This window comes from Pezoporus flaviventris, unplaced genomic scaffold (assembly GCF_033815535.1).
Source record: "Pezoporus flaviventris isolate CSIRO_AGI_PZ_B2104156 unplaced genomic scaffold, CSIRO_AGI_Pfla_v1 ptg000097l, whole genome shotgun sequence".
In the NCBI taxonomy this organism is placed as follows: Eukaryota; Metazoa; Chordata; class Aves; order Psittaciformes; family Psittacidae; genus Pezoporus; species Pezoporus flaviventris.
Genome location: NW_026892645.1, coordinates 4664607 through 4677296, shown reverse-complemented (window position 1 = coordinate 4677296; position 12690 = coordinate 4664607). Strand labels below are relative to the sequence as shown.

Here is a 12690-nt window from a genome sequence, read left to right as displayed (position 1 = left end):
CGGTGAGGAGGGAAACTGAGGCACGGGCTGGCGAGAGGGGAGCTGCCGTGCGGCGGTAACGCGTTAGCGCCCTAAGGAGCGGGTTGCTGGAGCACCAAGATCCCGCTCCAGCTCCACAATCGAGCCAAGCAGGGGGCTTTCTGCAACGCTCTGAAGTGATAACCCCCCCAGAGAAGCTTCCTCGGGGTCTCTGAGGCAATGGAAGCCACGGCCAAGCGCAGCTGTGCCTGCCATCCGGGAACAGAAACGGGCAGGAAGGGCCATGAAGGCTCTTGGCTCAAGGGGTTGTATCCCCGCCCCACCAGCGCGATGCTGTCCCTGAGGTGCTCCAGGGATACAGATCTGCTGCCTTCCCTCAACTTCTCGTTCCAGACTTCACAAAAGAAACGGGTGAAGGCACCATGAACACTCCATGACTTTGAAGTGCTTCTCTGCTGCAACCACAACTCTTGGAACCCGGCTGGCTCTGGCTTTGATAATGCCACACAGCTGAGGCTTTATTTCCTCTGTAACACCATTCAGGTCAAGGAAATGCTTGAAGCAACACATCTGCTGGCACCACCTGAGTGTTTAGGGGACACACAGTGCTTTTTAGACTTGAATGCACCCTGATGTGGTATTTCCCTTGTCATTAGCCCATTTGTGTTTTTTTTTTAAACCCCTGCATGCCGTTTGCTCTGTTTTCACTAAAATTCAAATATCTACATTCAACAACAGCCTCCCTCTTGCTTTTTAACACGATGGCAAAGGGAGACACCCCTGACTCCCATACAAGGACTTGAAGGTGCATCAGAAATACATTTCAGGAGGTGGTGCTGAAGCCCCTAAACCACAAGATAACAAGATACCAGAGCTAAAACAGACATTTAACTTGATACTTCTAACAGGTAGCTACTTTACCGTAGAAATATTATCATCAGGATGAGCCCTATTCAAGCTCTCCCTGAATTAGAGCTGGACTGCATGCCTTACTGAGATCCTTCCTTCCCTAAGACAGACAGATCCCTTACATCAGATCCTCACTAAGTGGCTGAGAGCATGCTGAATTAATGCTAATAAAACATTAATAATCCATATCACTAATAATTATTAAAATTGTATAGATAATTCTATTAAACAAACTGTGGTCCAAGACTAATATTGGGCCCAGCCGCACATAAGCACCATCAGGAGTTTAGAAAGCAAAGGGGTCCACTCTGAACCTCATGAAGTGGAAAGGTCTTCCTTACCCTTTGCATCTCCAGTCTGTGAATCATTCTAAATTGACTGTATTTTCCTTTATATGTTTCTTCCATGAAGTAATGAAGTAAACCTTGCCATTAAACTGACTGATCTGCTGTTAAACTGTGTAAAATTCCATCAAATTTATTGAACTCTTGTCAAATTATTACTTGACCTCAATAAAACATATTGCTGCTTCTCTCTTTGAGTGAGGTGCATTCCACTCACCCACAAGTCTCCCTTTAAAGCAAAGGATAAAATAAATCTTGTTATGCAGCTAGAAGTTTATTTCCATGAGATCTACTCTACAAACTCTGTAATCATGGAAGAAGATTCAGAGGATCTCCATCTTCCAAGAAAAGAAGCATCTTGAAAAATACAGACTCTTAGTTCTTCAGCTTTTAACCTTTAAACCTGTAAGGCAACAGACCTAAATTCAAGGGAGCTGGTATATGTTTCTTTCCTCCCATCCTGCCAGCCCCATTTCATTTCCTGTCTGGAAAACTTACCCTTCCACCAGTGGCTGACCTCCTGGGGTGTTCTGCCTGTCTCACAAGAATCACACTGGTTTGTATCTTCAGAGAGACTAAAGGCAGACACAGTTAAACATGGGAAGCTCTCAATTGACATCCTTTGCTATAAATCAATGATAATTACTAAAGAAGGAAATTCTCACTTATCCAAATGACCATCAAAAAGCAGTATGCCAGAGACCAAGTTCTCCTGACTTACTTTTTAATACAGCATACAGGAAATATAAGCAAACCGGACAAATGCTTTACAGGAACAGGAAGACTTTTGGGTTGTTATTTTACATTCACTCAGTCAATGTACACATTCTAGGCAGACAGATGTATCGTAGAAAGCCATAAATACAACCTCATCTTACCCCTCAATTTTCTTATTACAATGTAGAAGCTCTCCTTGGCACAATAGAAGTATAAATCTATATACACACACACACTATTTTGTCTCTGTATTCCAAGTATTAACAAAACCATTTTAAATGCATTGTTCTGCTTTGCATGAAATGAGATTATCATTTATGAATAGCAATGGACAAAAATCCGTTTTCTCCATAAGGCTGATAACAGTGTCAGTCTACATCAAAAATAAAAATCAGTTGCTTTTAAGAACAAGACACCTGTTAAAAAAACAACCCCAAAACAACACAAAGTCGTGCTTTTTCCATTAAAACAGACAATTAAGATGTTTATTACAGAGATTTTAAAGCAAACTAAAAGTCCTTTCCCAAGTCACTGATATTTTAAAAAATTACTTAAAACATATTAAAGTTCTGAAAACCAAGCTTATGCATAAAGGCTAAAGAGCAGCTTTCAACTCCACAGAAAACAAAGTAGTGGAAAAATACCGGTTTTGAGACATTCAAAAAGTTGAATGCTTAAACTGTATTTACCTGCCTTCAATATGAAACAAGAGAATCAGACATATGTATCTTTACTTTCTCCATCACTAGATGCCCTGTGTACCTGCAGTTGTTAGTCTGTGCCCACTTTCAACCACATCCATTTTATAGTTCAATGTGGACACTAGGTACTGTCTTTAGGGCAGTCAATCGCTGTCTTCACTGGTGTCAAAAATGTCACTGAATAGGAGCTCCTTCTTCTGTTGCACAGGTTCTGAGATGTCAGAACTAGGGTTTTTCTCCTTATCTTTTTCAAGCCTTTTTTCAAATTCTGGAAGTTTCTTTTCATAAAGGTAATCAATAATTTCTTTGGGGGAGAAAAACAGAGAGAAAAGTAAAGTAAATTGTATCTATAGGGGAAATGGATGCCATCAGGAAGCAGGATCCCACAGAAATTATTCTGTCAGTGTTAAATGCAAACAACAACAACAACAAAAAAAAATACACTGCTCCAACACAGACACACAAGAAACTAAAAAAGCAGTCACAAAACATTTAAAGCCAAGGGATTAAAAAAAAAAAGAGGTTCATAATCACTGCATGAAGATGTCATTGAAAGTAAACTGTTATTAAAGAAGGGCATTCAGTAAAATAAGTACAAAGCCTGAGATATCAGCCAATTTACTTGGGGGAAGCTAACTAAGACATAATTCAGATAGAATACGTATCCTCTTAGATTCAAGTGAAAACGTTAAGGAGTATACACAAACAGCTGGGATACTGACCGGAAAAAGTCTTTCTTCGCCATAAAGGGACAAAGGAAACTTTTAGCTTATAAAATTTTTCTTGAATGTACTCTTTAGGGACATCTCTGAAAAAAGAAGAGTTCAATGAATTAGTGGTGCAAGGAATTATTATGAAGTTTTGTTGCTACTGAGTTACCCATTCATGAGAGTGATGCCAGTCAAACAGTATCTTAGCTTTAGGTAGAAAGGACAGATTTCAAATCCTAATTAAAACAGTTTTTCAAGACAGCAATTCCCCTTGAAGGTAAAAACCTAAACCATGCCATCACACATACGTATTACGTGTTTAGTGAGAGAGTAAACGAAACTGAAAGTATGTGGAAAACATCAAAAGCACTGTACAGCAAGTATACAGCATTCACAGCACTGGTAGTTTCATATTCCACACTTACTGTGTTTGGAAGAAAACTATTACATTGTATTACACACATTCCTATAATTACCCCTTTTTCCAATATGTAGGGATGAACACCTGGAAAAATCTTTTATCAAAGACTTTAGCATAGACTGTATTACAGTTTTAAGTACAGATATGCTGGGAATACAATAAGGGTTGCCTGAAGTGGTTACCAGTGGTTTCCAGACCATATAGGCACGGTTTATTGCCCAGTGCTATGCAAGGATATATGTGTATTGTATGTTACCAAGCTAAATGATGTTTTCTATAGTTGCAGAGGTCTAAAAAGTTTGATTCCTTTGTAGAACTTTTAAGATAGTCTGCTTTAACAACACTTTGTATCCACACAAAGAGGATAAACAAAGAAATAAAAGAAGGTTTACCCGATAATATCACTAAATTCTTCCCACTTTACTTCACTAGGATCCTCCACGTTCAGTTCATGCAACCTAGGAATATAATACAGAAGCAGTCTGTAGGCAGAATTCAAGAAATAATTCAGTAACAGACTCACAATTCCCCAGTCAGAAGTCACAGGACATTTTGTTCTAAAGAACAGCAGTTGTGAAACCTGTATGAAACTGCAGACACGCCATTCTCACCCTGCAAGCCTTCATAAACACCAGAACAGTAAGAAACACAAAAACATTCCAGTACTTCTGAACTATACCTTTTAATAAGATTGATTTTGGCTTGTAATCCTTTGGTCCCCCTACATAACTGCCGTCCTCTGTTCAACTTGTTTTTTAAAATTGTAAGCCTATGAAAACATAGAAAAAAAAAAGTTCTTATTTCAAGAAATTCCAAGCACCAAAAGGAAGTGTCTTCAAGATGCTACTGCTGCCACAAAGTGGCAGAAATTAGGCTTACTGTCACAGCAAGAACAAAACTCACCACAGCTAATGAAGTTATCTGTCTCAGACATATTTATGATGCCTCTTCTGTAACCTACCACCTATTTATTTCCTATCTTACCGAACAATCATCATGGTACACACAGTTTGGCAGAAGAGTTAAATACTCTCCAGAACACATTTTACTATCTCAATTCAGTATAAAAACTTACCATTTCTGTTTACATTGTCTCCAATATCGTGTTCCCACTTTAGTTTCAATTTCAGACCATGGTAATTTCTGGTACAGTTTCTCACGGTCAACTACGATCTCTCTATCTGGATTTCCATCTTCCACTCCTATTCTTTTCCTAATCACCTCCTCCACTGCACACATCAACTTCTGGATCTCTTCCGCTGACCAAGGGCCGTAATTAGTAGCTAAAATTGAAAAATAAGGTTAAGGCATAATTTATCATAAATGACTAGTGAAAAAAGGCAAAAGAGCACTTTTATAGAATCCTAGAATGATTTGGGTTGGAAAGGACCTTAAGATCATCTACTTCCAAAGCCCTTGCCACGGGCAGGGATACCCCACATTAGATCATGTCTGTTCTTATTTACAGGACCAGCTTCTTAACACACTTCCTAGAAACCTCTACACACCAAATCGGAAAGAAGAGCTCAGCCTAATCACCAAATCCGGTTGCCAAATTCTTCCCACCCTGCCGCCAAAAGCATCTATTTAGACATCAGTTCCATTTAATACAGAGTTGCATTTGTTGCATTTCTTTTCTCTTTTCCATCAGACTGTTCTTATCCCTTCCATATGCAAATACAGTAAGTGGTTTAGAAAAAAGAACAACCACCACAAATTAATTTAAAAAAGAAAATAAAAAATCCATTCCAGGGATTTTTTTTCCTAAAGTTTAGGACACATACAACCTACAGTTAAAATAACTTCTGAAGTTGCAATACACATAATGAATTGCTTTTCCTAAAATTACATACCTGACTTGAGTTCAGAGTATTTCATAGCAAGTGAGAGGTTAGAACGGGACATCATTTGAGAAATCTTCTTCCAATTATTGCCATGCAGAGCATGATACTGCTTCAATTTTTCTTTTTCTTCATTAGTGTACCTGGTTGAGGAAATTAGCAAAGCTTCAGCTGCAAATTCAAACCATTCCAATATCTTAAAAGAGCTGTAATCGTTACAGATGTTTAATCACTACCCTTTCATGTCACACTTTAGAACAGAAGAATTAATAAGGACTAGGCAGAAAAATGAACTGTCAATTAAGATGCAGCAACTGGCACAAATCAGAGATGATCTTCATTTATACCCATTTTCTGTGGTCAAATAAACCTCAGAGACTGATATTAGTGTTCAGAAATGCTTTCAAGTTACTCACCTCCCTTTATAATTATGTGGGTCAAAGATCTTCCTTGCTCGGTAGTATACCAGTGCCCAGGGTCGTGGTATGCCCTCAGCTAGAAGGTAAAATGATTCATTTAAGTAACATTACTCACAGAGGTGAGGCCACTTTCAAAAAAAGCCAAAACTAAACAAAACCCCAACAACATACATTTTTGTGACCATGCTATCAATGACAGATTCTCTCCAGTCAAGAGAATGTACTGTACAACACTCCAGTAACTACACAGGGAAGGAATGGTCTGAATAGAATCTCCTGAGGAGTTTCAAAGATGTAACTGTTACGACCGTGGCAAGATTCTGAATGCTGAGTGCTGGTAAATAATTGTCTACATGCCTGTGCACCTGTATGTGAATATTGAAAACTGAACTTTTAAACTCTCAAGCACAAACCTAGGTATAAATTGTATGGACTGGCTATACATTTGATCCAAATGCAATTAAAATTTAGCCAACTCCCATTAGAGAGACATAATTTCTTTCTGTTTCTGCCATCACTCACTCCATCCTAAACCTGCCATCTATTTATGTGCTCTAAGAACAGTCAAGAGTCAAACATAGCACTCAATCAAACCTGCCATTAGTAAGTCACTATGCTTAATTACAGCCTAGCAAATAATGCACTTTAAGCCACAAAGCCCAAAGGCAAATCTGGAAGTCTGTAAGCGCTGCTGGTCATGATGGTATTTTCATCTCTAAACTCTGCAAAACCAAGAAAAGACAGCAAGAACAGTATGTGTAGTTGATAATCTATACAGCAATCTCAGCAGCATGCTCCTTTTTTGCCTAATTTGGCAACATTAGTGCTTTGCTATATAGAAAATACACTGTGCTATCACCAGGTTGCGAAATTTTAACATTCAGCCATTTGAACAAGGAACTTAAATACTTACCAATTTTTTCAAAAAATTGATGTTTTGCTTTTATACGATTGATGGTTCTTCTCTCTTCTGGATACCTCGAGGTAAACAGGACTTTCTCAGCACTATCTATCCCAGTCATTTCTAAGAACTCTCCAATATTTTTCCGGATTTGATTATTCTCCTTCTCGGAAAATCTGCCAAACTTGACAGCAATACCTAAAATGTACAGAAAGTTTTATTAAATAAAAAAGAAAACTTCAAGTGCCATCTCTTGTACATTTCAGGGTTTAACAAATATGACAAAATATCAATTAACTCAAAAGGTGAAAGAAAAAAATGAAAGAGACCAAACAAGAGCTGGAAGCAGGGAATTTACACATTTACTTCGGACTGTAATTCAGTAATGAGGAAGTTGAAGCTACCAAGCAGAGAAGTGGAAAAGGTGTCTACTACAATAAAGTGAACCAGACTCCATGGATGTGACAGACATGGTACAAAAACTATGTTCCCTCTGTCAAAGCATTAGCACAGCTCCACAGTCCTTCCTCATTGCTACAAGATTTTGGAGAGCTCACCTTGTTTTTTAAACTCTTTAAACCTCACTAGGTCGCTTCCAGCCATCTTCATGACTGAACTGTCTGACATATTCCTCACATGAGGAATAAACTCTTCCAGTTCCCGTTTTGCGGTATCCAAATCCATGAAAGATATGGTAGAGTCCAGGTCATCATCATCATCATCATCCAGATTGCCATCATCTGTGGTTACTGTTCTACTAAAGGAACTATTCTGGTCCTCCCTTCTATTTAATGCCAATGGTTCTGGTGCCCTGATATAAAGAAAAAAAGAACATAAAATACAGCACTAGACCTCAAAACCATTAAAAGAATTAACATATTCATTAAAGAATGAACATATTCATTAAAGAAGAAATACTTCACACATCCCCTTTGTATTCCCATCTTTCAACACAGATGTTATTTATTATCAGATTTCTACCGTTACAATACTCAAAAAGCTTGAAGCTTTGAAAATTGCACCTTTCCCACGAAACTCTCACATATGAACATGCAGAAGAAACAGTCTTTCTTGCTACCACTGGCAACACAGAACTTTTTTATCTGTCTCTTACTAGTCGTCTGTGGGTTCTACAACACTGCAAAAGCACCAAGAGCTTGTTTGTGGTTCGGGTTGGAAGGGACTTTAAAACTCATCCAACTCCAACCTCCTGCCACAGGCAGGGACACCTTCCACTAGGGCAGGTTGCTCCAAGCCCTGTCCAACCTGGCCTTGAACACTGACAGGCATGGGGCAGCCACAGCTTCTCTGGGCAACCTGTTTTAATGCCTCACCACCCTCACAGAAGGGTCCATATAGCTAATCTAAATCTACCATCGCAGTTATAACAAAGCTCTTAAAGTAGGTCTCTGTAACATCACAATATATTGTAAAGGGTTTTGGAGCCATTTTTAAAAACTCATACAGAACAGACTGAAGAAAAATCTGGGACCAAAATAATGTGACAGAAACATGCGGGAGAAGGGCTGTAAAAATCCAAACACAAACAAAGTCTACATACGTTACATCAGAATCTGAAGAGCCTTCATCTGTGATATAAGCTTTGCTTTTTCTCTTCTTAGAGCGCACTGAACGATATTTAGAAGGCCGATTAGCTGCTTTAGTCACCTTAGACAAATTAGCAGGTACAACCATAGAATCTTCTCTCCTGGCAGGAGAAGCATCACAGTCACCGTCATCATGGCATTGCTGGGACAATGCCACACCATCCGCTTCTGTAGCTAATGGCAGCTCTGTGCCTTTCCCTTGCCTGTTTTGCTCTGCAGGTGACAACAGTGACTGGTCAACAGTTACATCTGCTTCTTCTTGTATAACTAGGATAATGCTGCATATATTCTCCTTGCTTGGTGATCCTTCACTGCCATTTCTGTCATGTGTTTCTGAGGTAGGAAGCTCATGTACCTCATCCTCTACAGATAATGTCACTTCCTTTACAGATGGTTCTAAATAAATGCAGTCAGGCAGCTCACCTACTGCATCCGCTTCAGGTAATTTCTCTTCTCCTTTCTTCTCCTTTACAGGTGGTTCTAAACAAATGGATTCAAGCAGCTCACCTAACTCATCCTCTTCAGGTAATTTCTCTTCTCCTTTCTTCTCCTTTACAGGTGATTCTAAACAAATGGATTCAAGCAGCTCACCCACCTCATCCTCTTCAGGTAATTTCTCTTCTCCTTTCTTCTCCTTTACAGGTGGTTCTAAATAAGTGGATTCAGGCAGCTCACCTACATCATCCTCTTCAGGTAATTTCTCTTCTCCTTTCTTCTCCTTTACAGGTGGTTCTAAACAAGTGGATTCAGGCAGCTCACCTACATCATCCTCTTCAGGTAATTTCTCTTCTCCTTTCTTCTCCTTTACAGGTGGTTCTAAACAAGTGGATTCAGGCAGCTCACCCACCTCATCCTCTTCAGGTAATTTCTCTTCTCCTTTCTTCTCCTTTACAGGTGGTTCTAAACAAGTGGATTCAGGCAGCTCACCCACCTCATCCTCTTCAGGTAATTTCTCTTCTCCTTTCTTCTCCTTTACAGGTGGTTCTAAATAAGTGGATTCAGGCAGGTCACCTAACTCATCCTTTTTAGGTAATTTCTCTTTTCTTTTCTTCATCTTTACAGGTGGTTCTAAACAAGTGGATTCAGGCAGCTCACCTAACTCATCCTTTTTAGGTAATTTCTCTTTTCTTTTCTTCATCTTTACAAGTGGTTCTAAACAAGTGAATTCAGGCAGCTCACCTACCTCATCCTCTTTAGGTAATTTCTCTTCTTTCTCCTCCTTTACAGGTGGTTCTAAATAAGTGGATTCAGGCAGCTCACCTACCTCATCCTCTTCAGGTAATTTCTCTTCTCCTTTCTTCTCCTTTACAGGTGGTTCTAAATAAGTGGATTCAGGCAGGTCACCTAACTCATCCTTTTTAGGCAATTTCTCTTTTCTTTTCTTCTCCTTTACAGGTGGTTGTAAATAAGTGGATTCAGGCAGCTCACCTAACTCATCCTTTTTAGGTAATTTCTCTTTTCTTTTCTTCATCTTTACAGGTGGTTCTAAACAAGTGGATTCAGGCAGCTCACCTACCACATCCTCTTTAGGTAATTTCTCTTTTCTTTTCTTCATCTTTACAGGTGGTTCTAAACAAGTGAATTCAGGCAGCTCACCTACCTCATCCTCTTTAGGTAATTTCTCTTTTCTTTTCTTCATCTTTACAGGTGATTCTAAACAAGTGGATTCAGGCAGCTCACCTACCACATCCTCTTTAGGTAATTTCTCTTTTCTTTTCTTCTTCTTTACAGGTGGTTCTAAATAAATGCATTCGGGCAGGTCACCTAACTCATCCTTTTTAGGTAATTTCTCTTTTCTTTTCTTCATCTTTACAGGTGGCTCTAAATAAGTGGATTCAGGCAGCTCACCTACCTCATCCTCTTTAGGTAATTTCTCTTTTCTTTTCTTCATCTTTACAGGTGGCTCTAAATAAGTGGATTCAGGCAGCTCACCTACCTCATCCTCTTTAGGTAATTTCTCTTTTCTTTTCTTCATCTTTACAGGTGGCTCTAAATAAGTGGATTCAGGCAGCTCACCTACCTCATCCTCTTTAGGTAACTTCTCTTTTCTTTTCTTCTTCTTTACAGATGGTTCTAAATAACTGGATTCAGGCAGCTCACCTACCTCATCCTCTTTAGGTAACTTCTCTTTTCTTTTCTTCTTCTTTACAGATGGTTCTAAATAACTGGATTCAGGCAGCTCACCTAACTCATCCTCTTTAGGTAGTTTCTCTTCTCCTTTCTTCTCCTTTACAGGTGGTTCTAAATAAGTGGATTCAGGCAGCTCACCTATATCATCCTCTTCAGGTAATTTCTCTTTTCTTTTCTTCTTCTTTACAGGTGCTTCTAAATAAGTGGATTCAGGCAGCTCACCTAACTCATTCTCTTTAGGTAATTTCTCTTTTCCTTTCTTCTCCTTTACAGGTGGTTCTAAATAAGTGGACTCAGGCAGCTCACCTACCACATCCTCTTTAGGTAATTTCTCTTTTCTTTTCTTCTTCTTTACAGGTGGTTCTAAATAAGTGGATTCAGTGAGCTCACGTAACTCATCCTTTTTAGGTAATTTCTCTTCTCCTTTCTTCTCCCTTACAGGTGGTTCTAAATAAGTGGATTCAGGCAGCTCACCTACCACATCCTCTATAGGCAATTTCTCTTTTCTTTTCTTCATCTTTACAGGTGGTTCTAAACAAGTGGATTCAGGCAGCTCACCTACCACATCCTCTTTAGGTAATTTCTCTTTTCTTTTCTTCTTCTTTACAGGTGGTTCTAAACAAGTGGATTCAGGCAGCTCACCCACCTCATCCTCTTTAGGTAATTTCTCTTTCTTTTTCTTCACTTTTACAGGTTGTTCTAAATAAGTGGATTCAGGCAGCTCACCTACCTCATCCTCTTCAGATAATTTCTCTTTTCTTTTCTTCATCTTTACAGGTGGTTCTAAACATGTGGATTCAGGCAGCTCACCTACCTCATCCTCTTTAGGTAATTTCTCTTTTTTTTTCTTCACCTTTACAGGTGGTTCTAAATAAGTGGATTCAGGCAGGTCACCTACCTCATCCTCTTTAGGTAATTTCTCTTTTCTTTTCTTCTTCTTTACAGGTGGTTCTAAATAAATGGATTCAGGCAGCTCACCCACCTCATCCTCTTCAGGTAATTTCTCTTTTCTTTTGTTCTTCACAGGTAGCTTTAAATAAACGTAATCAGTGTTAATCTCCTGACAAATATCAGAGCAACTCTGATTTACTGTGATACAAGATACAGCGTTACTTTCCTCATCCGTATTATCATTATGCTTCCACTTCTTTTTCTTCTTTTTCTTTTGGGAAGCATCCACTCCAGTTTCATTACTAATGTCACTTTCCAGTTCCACACAAGAATTACCTAACAAAGACTGCTGCTTCTCCTGCTTCTTTTTTCTTTTCTCCTTTTTAAAGCCTTCACCACTCTGTGCTGCTTGATCTTCAAGCAAAAGTAGAGAAGCAGAGCAAAGCTCTGCATCCTGTACGCTTTCTCTTTCATCATTTTCATGTTCCTTATGTTCTTTGTATTTTTTCTTTTTCTTCTTCTTCTTCAGAAGATCCTGAACTTGAAAATCATCTGCACTTGCTGTCATCTTTTTTCTTACCTTAAATAAAAGATACGGGGTTTACTCAAGTATTACAATTAATGCATCGTTACACAGGTAAAAAACAAACAGGAAAAAACAATATGTGAACAAAAGAGGCCCCCTCCCCCCCAACATTAAAATACTACAGAACAATTCGACATTATCTTAGAAGCATACAATGAAGATACTTACTTTTCAATGCAGCTAATTTTGCAGTGGGACTATCAAATTGTGATGCCTTCTTCATCAAACAGATGTGCATCACAGCTGTGTTCTGCTTTGAAATTGCCTTCCTATAACAAAGAAACATTTCAGTAAGTTGATTCTGAATAACTAAACAACAACAGACTACTATATCCATAGAATCAACTAAATTGGAAAACTCTTTAAGATCAGCAAGTCCAACCTTTACCCCACCACCAACCCATGGTACTGAAGGCATCTTCTACAGTTTGTGAATACTTCCAGGGACCGGGCTCCACCACGGCCCTGGACAGCCTGTTCCAATGCCTGAGATTTGGAATCGTTCCTAATCTCCATCTAAACCTCCCCTGGCTT

At 39.0% G+C, this 12690-nt stretch overlaps 1 protein-coding gene and 1 long non-coding RNA gene across 2 annotated transcripts; one reads left to right on the top strand and one right to left on the bottom strand.

The window, feature by feature from the left end:
• Window positions 1–2068: 2068 nt before the first annotated feature.
• Window positions 2069–12153, bottom strand: TTF1 (transcription termination factor 1). The gene is made up of 11 exons (XM_061476514.1): window positions 11410–12153; window positions 8504–8904; window positions 7500–7753; window positions 6955–7140; window positions 6039–6117; window positions 5635–5765; window positions 4857–5064; window positions 4461–4550; window positions 4174–4239; window positions 3373–3458; window positions 2069–2954 (listed from the first exon to the last, which is right to left on the bottom strand). Exons 1-11 carry the CDS (start codon window positions 12136–12138, stop codon window positions 2794–2796), a joined length of 2391 nt encoding a protein of 796 aa, XP_061332498.1. The 5' UTR covers window positions 12139–12153; the 3' UTR covers window positions 2069–2793.
• Window positions 9992–11060, top strand: LOC133281216 (uncharacterized). The gene is made up of 3 exons (XR_009747431.1): window positions 9992–10308; window positions 10813–10919; window positions 11004–11060. It is a non-coding gene; the product is annotated as an uncharacterized LOC133281216 (long non-coding RNA).
• Window positions 12154–12690: the final 537 nt, after the last annotated feature.